This window comes from Aotus nancymaae, unplaced genomic scaffold, assembly GCF_030222135.1.
Source record: "Aotus nancymaae isolate 86718 unplaced genomic scaffold, 86718_ANA_hifiasm-v0.15.2.pri h1tg000011l, whole genome shotgun sequence".
Taxonomy (NCBI): domain Eukaryota; kingdom Metazoa; phylum Chordata; class Mammalia; order Primates; family Aotidae; genus Aotus; species Aotus nancymaae.
In genome coordinates, this window is record NW_026988422.1 from 47,058,343 (window position 1) to 47,069,268 (window position 10,926).

At 40.7% G+C, this 10,926-nt stretch overlaps 1 protein-coding gene across 1 annotated transcript in view; it reads left to right on the forward strand.

Moving 5' to 3' along the window:
* The window catches only part of RHOJ (ras homolog family member J), a 99,856-nt gene extending 90,346 nt beyond the window's left edge, over positions 1–9,510 (forward strand). The window contains exon 5 of the mRNA XM_012464180.3: positions 1,417–9,510. Within this exon, the coding sequence (XP_012319603.1) occupies positions 1,417–1,563 (147 nt within the window). The 3' untranslated portion in view covers positions 1,564–9,510. The remainder of the gene's footprint in view (positions 1–1,416) is intronic.
* Positions 9,511–10,926: the final 1,416 nt, after the last annotated feature.

The following is a 10,926-nucleotide window of genomic DNA, read 5'->3' on the forward strand; positions in this document are numbered from 1 at the left end:
AACTCGCCATTTAGCCAAACTCTTCTGAATCTGCTTTCATTTTTCAAAGTTTTTCTTAAAACGTAAATCAAAAAATAAAGTCATTTTTCCAGGTGTCCTTAATAGTAAAAGGCCAACATCACATTGTTGACTCTTCCTGAGCTTATGAACAATTAAAACCTCAGGTCTGCTTCACAAGAAGCTGACTGCCAAATATGGTCTGTGCTGGTCTGTGATTTTTAGATGAGAATCTATAGTTCTGGCCTGAATTTTGGTATTTCTCAGGAGGGGTTTGTGATTATCAAACACACCATAATATAAAATCCTCCAAATATTTAAAATGAAGTTCTATGCAAGTATGAAATACTTGCATCATTTAAACATATAGACTGTACACTGACAAGAAGAATGCCTTTGGCAGTAAATGTATTTTATGATTATTGTTATGTTTTATTGTTATTGTTACATGTTTTAGTGGGGTTTTTATAACCTTTTAAAAAATATGCCTTTTAAAGTATGTTAAGGCTGGACGTGGTGGCTCATGCCTGTAATCCCAGCACTTTGAAAGGCTGAGGCAGGTGGATCAGCTGAGGTCAGGAGTTCGAGATCAGCCTGGCCAACATCGGAAAACAGTATCTCTACTAAAAATACAAACACTAACCCAGCGTGGTGGTGCATGCCTGTAATCCCAGCTACTCGGAAAGCTGAGGCAGGAGAATCACTTGAACCCAGGAGGTGGAGGTTGCAGTGAGCCGAGATGGTGCCACTGCACTCCAGCCTGGGCAACAAGAGTGGAACTCCATCTCAAAAATAAATAAATAAGTAAAGTATGTTAAAACGAAATAATAATGCCAATCAGATATTATTTTATTGAGGGATACCTTAAAAGAGGTACAGTTTAATCAAGAATGACCTATAAAACCATTATCACTCACTCTCTTTCTAGCTGCTTTATCAACCAAGCTGACACTTTGCCTTTTATCATACCAAAGGAGATACATTTCCCTTATACATGATTTACACATTCTGCCTACAAATGAGAGAATATGAAAAACAGGATCATGCAGCCCTGTTCTTCACAAAACATATTTAAATTATATCATAGGTTTTGAATTCTCTCCTAATTTTTTAGATCTTCATATTTTTTATATTATTAGGAATAAATGGCTAGGGATCAATTTCATGGTTCACTGCTCTCCAGAAGTGATCCACAACCATTTATTGCTAATAAAGGAATGTAAAAAATACAAAAATACAATAAAATAGGATGACAGGTACAAATTGAAATGCAAAAGAAAAAAAAAGACAAACGTAATCCGAACCACCCCGCAGGCTGTTTGTAGGACAGGCAGAAGTAAGCGCTTGTCTGGGTGGTGGGTTGATACCACCGTGCTTTTCTCTTTTTCCTCTCATGCTTCTCTCTCTCTTGTGTTTAAGATCGGAGCACAGTGCTACTTGGAATGCTCGGCTCTGACTCAGAAAGGTCTCAAAGCGGTTTTTGATGAAGCCATTCTCACCATTTTCCACCCCAAGAAAAAGAAGAAACGCTGTTCTGAGGGTCACAGCTGCTGTTCAATTATCTGAGGTTGTCTAAGACCTGCCCCCACCCCATCCAGGGGTGAGAATGGCAGCCAATCTCTGCGGCCAAGCTCCAGCCAAAAAGGAGGGCACGACCAGAAAGGAATTCCCCATGCACGGAGGCCTGCCCCGCCACCCTGTGAGCCCTCCCCACAACACACACTCGTCAGCCCACTGCCACGACCTCCCCGCCAGCCGGAAGCAGCCGTACTGCACACTCTCTGAGAATGTTGGGCCTGGATTGCAGACAGCACCACTGCTGATCATATCAAAAAGAAAGTCAAAGGCCTTCTTACGTTTTACATCTCCCCAGCTCATGAATGTGAAGCTGATAGGAAACCACCCCAGGGAACCCGAAAAAGAAACTTGGTTCCTCTATTGGTGGCCTTACTTGATGTCTTTTACAAAACTTGGGACTACAATGCTAACCTTTTTTTTTTTTTCTGAATCTGCTGTTCTACCCACGTGTCTCACATTCATTTGTATTATTTCAAGAAATGTACTAACTTCCAGTTTACTCAGGCCTTACAAATCCATACCAAATTAGCCTAAAGACAAGGCGTTTTATATTCATTTCTATTTTCAGCATGTTTCTACCAAAGCTATGAGAACCAACACATACCTCTGAATGCCTGATTATAAGAAGACATGAGAAGACGTTCAAACTTTTGGAAATTTACAGAGCCATGATTTTTGAACCGGATTGAAAGAAAGCCATCTGAATTGTTGCAGGTCCACATTTGTGCCAAAGATGCACTCTAAAAATGCTTATTAGTGGCCTGACTTTTTTCCATATTATATTGCCATGACAAACTAAAAATGAACTGTGTTTAAAAATGTAGTATTTCTGGTTTTCATCCAGGTTGATTGGGGGAAGAATGTGGCAGGATCCATCTTTTACAGTACTGTTTAGTCAGTAAAGTGGACTTTCCTGCTCCTCCCTTTCCCCATTGCATGCCTTCTTCCTCCTTGATTCACTTTCTCTCATGCCCAGATCCCTTTGTTCTCTCCAGTTATAATCCAGTTATAAAAGAAAGATCTGAGCATAAAAACGCATGCTTAACAGTACCTAAAGGTTAAGGAAAGTGCCTTAATTTTTCTATTTGCTTCAACCAAAAGTGCTTCTCAGCTTGCCTCATATAAGTTCTCATTTCATTCCATGTAAATGACATTTTCCAGTTACAACTGGTACTGAGATATTGCCTCTCTCTTTCCTTACTCATCCTCCCAAATGTCTATTTGGGAGCCATATCCGTGGATACCAAGCTCTGTATCCATTTGTCACCTGCCCTCCACAATGTGTGACATGGAACAGGGACTTGGCTCTGGGAAAGCAAAAGCTCCCAGTAAGGAATCCTGTGCCCAATTATGTGAAACAATTTGAAACATCTAGGAATTTTTGTATCATAGAGCAAATTACTTCCTACCTTGTCATAATAGAGGCTATGAGGGCTGCTAATTAGTCTTAGTTGCTTATAAGTGCCCTGAAATCGCCCAAGTAGGCACTTAATTTTTTTTCAATTACATGAGCAAAGTGCTTCTTAGTGGTATGAAATTACAACAATTTTAAAGACTTTCCAGATTCAAGCTCCCACTGTTGGAAAAAGCCAGTCTTTCTAATCTCTTCTGCTACTGGAGTAAGCACATGAGAATTACACGCTAGCCAGGCACAGTAGCTCACGCCTCTAATCCCAAGGTAGGCTGAGATGAGTGGATCACTTGAGCTCAGGAGTTCAAGACCAGCCTGGGTAATATAGTGAGACTCTGTGTCTCTATAAAAAATTAAAAATTATCCAGGTGTGGTGGCACATACCTGTAGTCCCAGCTACACAGGAGGCTGAGGTGAAAGGATCATTTGAGCCCAGAAGGTAAGGCTGCAGTAAGCCGTGACTGTGCCACTGCACTCCAGTCTGGGTGACAGAGCAAGAACCTGTCTCCAAAAAAAAAAAAAAAACCTACATTTTAAGTACTATTTCCCTTCTTTCCCATCTAATTGCTAAACATTTTCTTTCATACGCACACACTCCACTGACTAGAAAACGGGAGTTTTAAGTCAAAGCTTGACATTTAGAGAAAATAAGGACTTTCTGCCTTTATAAATGGAAATCAACTATGTATAAACTATAACTCTGCGGAGGTTATGAATTCATCCTTTACAAACAATAATGAGATTTTAGTCCTGTAATAAATGAAATGTTATTAGGCAGCTTTGTTGCATGATTGCATAGTTACAGCTTGCTAACAGGCCACTCATTGCTCATTGATGTGGGTGAAAAATTGAGAGCAGTATGCTTCCAGGTATGTGCACTCAACAGGCAAATAGCTCCCCAGGTCACCGCTTCCCTAATGGGCCACAGAAAGTAACTTGATCATGATGGCGAGATCACTCTCTCACCTAGAACCAGCAACTGGATAGAGACTGTTGTTAGTGTCTGCATGGAGCACAGGCTTCTAGGGGTCTTAGGAGCTAATTACTGAATAAAGCAATCTAGAACAAAGCAACCTAAATGAGTTAATGTCATTCTGCCAAATTAATCAGTTATTCCTTGTTCCACGGCAAGATCCAGTTTGTTTCACTACAAAGTGTTTTCTGCTACAAGATTAAACTGTCTTCTGACACCAAAGATAAGGAGAGACACAGAAATTTGAAGAAGGATCCTTTAATGGCCCACACCATCTTCCGAAGTCAAGAAGTGACAGCTGATATCCATTTGAAAGTAGAGTCCTAACTTTTCAGAGCTAGACAAGGCCTCAGAAACTATAGTTCAATTCCTCATTGCACCATTGAGAAAGTCAGGCCTAGACGGGTAAAAAGAGGTGCGTTGTAGCAGTGCTGGGACAGGTTCCAGTTTTTCTGCTTCCCATACAATGCTCTTCAGGTCAATACAACAGCTTATTCGTTATCACACATATTAAGCTGGACTTCTGTAGCCATGTTACTGGAGTTGCAGCTGTTTATCCTGTAGATTCCAGCCACATTTTAAACTCAAAACTTCATGTAGTTAGGCCACTAAAAATAAAGTAATCCATCAAACTAGTAATACACTGGAGAATTTGACCTACACACTAAGATACTGGAAATCCACAGTGTACGGCAATTTAACCCCCATCTAATAATGGCTCCATCAAGTAGCTAGTTACACATATTTATTTCACTCAAATGGTTGGTTGTTTGGTAGAATGAATGGACTCCTTGGGCTATTTGGGGAACACAAAAGGACTAGGACACAAGTTAAAGCCACATCCACAGTAAGAAATCCGGGCTGATTTCTGCCAAGGAAAGTTACAAAGAATAATTACATGGTCACGTGGGGAAATTTCGACATAAAACAAGTAATGGATAAAAGAAAGAAAAAAGAGCAATTGCTGAAGACAGTAACTACAGCAACCCTACACTGGAAAGCACTAAGCCAGGAAGTCAAAAACTGAGTCATACACATATGACAAGGCGTGGGGGTTGGTCCTGAGACTTCAGTGACAATATGCCCAATCAGGATATGCAAAGAGCCATTTGGACGATTTCTAGTTCATAAGAGAAGTACCAAATGAAGTGGATGTGACCATACACAATTTACACAGGACCCCCAAGAAGGAAATAGTATTACACGGTAGCAAAAAAGCAATCACAACTACACTCACCATTTTAGGAGAAAATAAAACTAAATCCAGAATTTGAAGCCAACAAAAAAAAATGTCATTACTTAGGGTCAAGTTCCTGTGAACACTACCTTCCAAAGTAGAACATCTTCAAGAAGAAATACTTGACTTGAGGTAAGGCTTTCAAGATTGCCGTTTTACATTCATATAGGCAAACTCATCCTTGAGGCCAGAGTGATGGAAGATTAGAAATTGAGGCTCTGCTTTAAAGAAATGTTGACATCATGCTGGAAATTATTATCCAGCTACTTACACATTCGTTTTTAAATCCATCTCTATGTTTAGCTGCCAAAATGCAAACTGCACCTTCTCTCTCATCAGAGAGTGCCACAGGTCACCAGCTATTATTCTCCCAGGAGTCACTGAGTAGCCTGTCCAAGTACAAATAAGGAAACTCAACAAAATATTTTCATTTCAAGGACCATTAGAAACAGAAAGGAAAAGAGAAGGTCAGGGAAACTTAGTTTCTAACGAAGGAAGTGAGGCACTTTGAAAAAGAAAATATTTAGAGAATAGAGAAGAAGCTAAAACCAAACACAGCCGAAACCCACAGCTGACAGGTCTTCCGGGAAGTTGGTAACTTCCGCCTGGCCTCTAGAAGCACAGGGAGGAAAGGACTGTTAGCGTGAAGAGCACTCCGTGGTTCTGGGTATCCAAGCAGAGTCAGTCAACGGGGCTAACCATGTGATAATCCTGAGTACTTCCACCTCACAGTTCACTAAAAAACGAGTGGAATCTTGGGCAAAGCCCTTTGGGTCTTTAATAGCAGTGAAGGACATCACCCTCTCCCTTTCTCTGCTTATACATACACAGCAGGCAGTCAAGGAAAACTTGCCAAGAAATATGAGTGAATAAATGATTTTGAAAGTTTCATTGAGCAGGAGCATGAAGAGGATGATTTGGGGATAGCTGGAAGGATAGTTACTGGTATGAATAATATTAATTCATCTTCAGTGAGATGTTTCCAAATAGAAAAATTTGTGTTTAAAATGTACAACCATAATAACAGAAAAAAGAAAATACAAGATAAAGCAACAGTTCACGGCGCCGCAATGGTCGACAAAGACCAGAAAGGAAATTAAAGCACACGTTCTACTCAGCAGCACTCCAGCCCTCCAAACTCAGCTGGGCTATTTTGGAGATCTCCTCGGGTTAGGGGAGGAATGAGTCAAAGAGGGCTTGGCTGCTCTGCGAAATGGTGAGCTCCAAGTTCAACAATAGTTCTTGGCTTTGAAATTCCACTACAGGAAATCAGAGTAAAATCTGCACACCATTCATCTTGGTCACAATCTATTTTTTTCTCCTTAGAGGATATTATGTCAAAAAACTAGGGTTGCTTCAGTGTGTGCGTGTGTTTTAAATATGTTCTACTTTGATAATTTCATTTTGTTCTAAGTTCTGTAGTGACTCAGAAGCTCCGTGATACTATAACTAGAGTAATGTTGTTGTATTTTTAGCCATGTCCTCGAAGCCTCCCAGTATATGCAGGGGTATCTGCCGAACAGAATCTGATCAGTGTTATAGGAAAAATGATGTTTAAGGCTCTACAAGGAGAGGGTCCCCAGGGCCCACACCTGAGTCGTGCCTTGGAGCAACCTTAGCACACTTAGCCTCTCACTGCCTCTGTGCAAGTCAATCTTTTGAGCTTATGTTAGTTCTTTGAGGGAAAAAAAATAGAAACAGCTTCTGAATAGGGCAGTATGTTTGGGGCTGCTTTGTGAACACATATCTAAAATTACCTCCATTTGCCATTTTTTAAATCAATTTTTTTCAAGCAATCAGATTCTTTTCTCCTAGAGGAGCTGTGGGCAAGAAAGCTAATGAATTCTACATCCTTCTCATCACCTGGTTTAAATTGTTTTCTGCTCTGAGTAAACAGTAATTACTGCTGAAGTACATTTCAGCAGAATTTCATCCCAATTGCAACAGTCATGTTCCTCCCAATGTAATCTCTGCAGAGGAAATGATCGTCAAGGGAAGTAAGCTGACCTGCTCACGGGATGGCGTTCTTACAATCTGCATCTTATGTAATGGCCATTCTGTGTGCCTGTGTCATTAATGGAATATTATTTTATGCATTCTTTAACACTACAATTTATTTTGTGCCATGTTCTACTGTTAAGTCATTAAATCATGTTTTTTCTATTCATATTTCTGGGTAATCTGAGGATATCTCCATCTGCCATTCCAGAAAATTGCCTTCCCCAGCCCTCTGTTAGAACAAGAAATTGTCCAGCCCCTTGTGACTCAAAATGTGTCCCAGGAACCAGCAGCCTCAGCATTACCTGGGAGCTAGCAAGGACTGTGGAATTTCAGGCCCAGTCAGAATCTGCATTTTAACAGGACCCCAAGTGATCTGTATACACAGTGAAATAGGGGAAGTACTGGTCTCTAAGATAACCAAATTCATCATCAGTCTTTACATCCAAACATATAGCTGCCTAATGAAGAACCATCAACTTAGCCTGTCTCTCAGATGCTACCTTTTGAGTATTCCTTAGGCTAATATTTGAGTTGCTCACATTTACTGGATGAATAAAAGGGCTGTCAGACGTCTTTTCTTTTTCTTGTCATGCGCTGCCCGGCTGCAGGAAAGGAATATGCATATTTTAGAATCAAAAGCAGAAAAGCAGCATCTGGTTTGAAAGATCTGCTAGATCTCAAGTCCTTCTGTTCTGAAAGTCTTTTTCGTGTTTATTAGGGTGAGGGAAAAAAGCTCCCCCCAAAATTATTTTTCATAAAGTCATAAGAAAGATTCATAGCCCATGAAGTTTTAAAAACTCATGAAATAAAGATAAAACACATTTCTGAGGCATGAAATTTTGGTGAAGTTTCTGTCTTCATTGCTTAAAACACGGAGCTCTAGATGACAGAATAAGGGTTGATTACAAACAACTTGTCCTCTAAACAGGACACAGACTCATGCCAAAGACTTGTATTGTTACTGCCTTAAGCACAGCCCAGAGTTTTATTCACTTCCTCAACATATTTTTATTAACACCACTGGGGACGATGCTTTGTTCTCCCTGCCCACACCCCACCCTGTGGACAAGAGCCCTTTAAAAATTGTACACAACCACGTACTGCAGCCTGTCCTTTTATTCATAACCTATTGTTGCTGATGAAGTTCTAAAGGCAAATCACACCTACCTTCAAACAAGTCAAAAAAGAGCACAAGGCCCACCAGTGCTCCTGCACCTGCAAATGGCCTAACTTTCTCACTAGGTTGTCAGTGATTCGATCCCAGAATAAGGGCCTGATAGCATTGTGCAGGTGCAGTCATTAAAGGCCCACCTCCTCTAGGAAGCGCCAATCGCCTGCTGGAAAGGCTTCGCTTTCCATTACAGACACAGGGCTGACGTTAGGACTTTCAATCAGGTGTTCCTCGTGCTCCAAGCAACCCCACCTGTGTCCCAAGATTACCTTTCAACTGAAAAGCTTTTAAACTGGGATAGCTGTCATCTTTGGGAGCCACTCAGCTAGACAAAGCAGCTAACATTCTTGGGTTTGAGCAAATCTCAAAACAGAATCCTACCAAAGTTTACTTCTTTTTATTGCAAATGTATCACTGATTTCCTCCCTGTAACCACTGATGCAAGCAGCCAAAAGGGCTTCCACCTCAAGGCCCTGCCTATCTTCCTAGAGTCTGCCACAGCATGGCACCCCCACCCAGCCACCTCCTTCCCCAGGCCACAAAGGAAAGTCTCTTTTATCCTCTTCAAAGAAAAACTAATGGGAGACAACTTGTATCAACAATCCATTTGCCTTCAAGAATCCATTTACTTGTAATCTTAAAATGTTTAATTCCCAGTACCTTTACTGCAACAGTAAAATAAATTCCCAATCGAGGATAACTAAAGGCCTCTCTTCATTTGAATAAAAACATTTCTACTGAATTAGGCACATTGAAATGATCAAGTGCTGAAGGAGAGAACCTTCCCCCTGCCCCCCGCTCAGAGCCCACTCACTTCTTCCGTTCTCTGCAGCGTAGAGGTTGGCATGGGCAAATTTATGGTACATTAGTTCCTTTTGGCTTTGTCCTGAAGTTGGCTCAGATTCTGTTAATGCTGAAATTTGCAGCTGACTTGAATTAGACTTTGTTTCTCATTAATGAGTTGATATTGCAGTGGGGAGATGTTTCAGCATTCGCTCCTTAAGCTTGCTCAAGCAGGAGCCAAAAGCTGAACAAGATCTTCCTCTTAAAAACATATCCAGCCAAGCACAGTGGCTCATGCTTGTAATCCCAGCACTTTGGGAGGCCGAGGCAGGCAGATCACAAGGTCAGGAGATCGAGACCATCCTGGCTAACACAGTGAAACCCCATCTCTACTAAAAAAAAAAAGAAAAGTACAAAAACTTAGCCAGGTGTAGTGGCATGCACATGTAGTCCCAGCTACTTGGGAGATGAGGCAGGAGAATCGCTTGAACCCAGGAGGCAGAGGTTGCAGTGAGCTGAGACTGCACCACTGCACTCCAGCCTTGGCAATGGAGCAAGACTTCATTTAAAAAAAAAAAAAATCCCACATATTTTAAAATGCTGGGTAGTTTAATTCCACTCAGTAAAACTGGTCCCCTAAAGTATTTTAATTTTGATATGCAGATTCCAAGAAGAAATGGAAGATGGGAGGTTCAAAACAGTCTGGAAGCTTAGATCATCTGACTTTGATGGCTCACTCCTCCATATTGGGTCACCTGAAGAATTTTTTTTTTTTTTTTTTTGAGACAAAGTCTCACTCTGTTGCCCAGGCTGGAGTGCAATGGCGTGATCTCGGTTCACTGCAACCTCTGCCTCCTGGGTTCAAGTGATTCTTCTGCCTCAACCTCCCAAGTAGCTGAAACTACAGGTGCCTGCCATCACACCTGGCTAATTTTTGAATTTTTAATAGAGATGCAGTTTCACCAGGTTGGCCAGGCTGATCTCGAACTCCTGACCTCAAGTGATCCACCCACCTCGGCCTCCCAGAGTGCTGGGATTACAGGCATGAGCCACTGTGCCTGGCCATTACCTGAAGAATCTTTATATGAGCAACATAATAAAGCCAAGAAAGCATTATCTGTTCATGCATTTCACGTAGAAAGAACTTGCAAACTAACAGGATAAAATTTCTATTTTAAGTGCATAATTCTGTATGTATACTTTCTTGAGATAATGACTATTAATAGTCCATTAATATCCCTTATTGTGTATGTGTACAGTTTATTTTCAGTGAGTAAATGCTCTTTCAAATGATTTTAACTCATTTTTGTAATTTGGGGCTAGACACATTTATTCCTTGCTTATAATTCTTTGAAATCACCAAAAGAAAATTACTATTCTTATCTTGGCATTATTGATATTCTTTATCAAAATAAAATGTTTTGTCTTTTAGGGAATGTCTGTTTGGTGTGGCCAGGGGTGAGGGGGACGGAGGTGTTTGCATGTTTGGCTTTGCATGACTTTCCAAAAGCCTCAATAGCTCACAGTCAAGGTCAAAATATATAACTGTTCTTGTGTATCAGGAAGGCTTTTATTTAAAAAACTCAATTATTTAGTATGCTAAAGCAATTGTACAGCCAGAGGAACTTAGGGTCAAATGTAAAGCCAAAGAGCTTGGAAAGGTTTACTTTATTTCTGATAATGAGGACCTGGAAAAGAGAATAGAAGAATCCATCTAAATTTCTTAACGTTGGAGACGAATCCCTGCCTTACGTTACCAATTATACAGCTTTGCA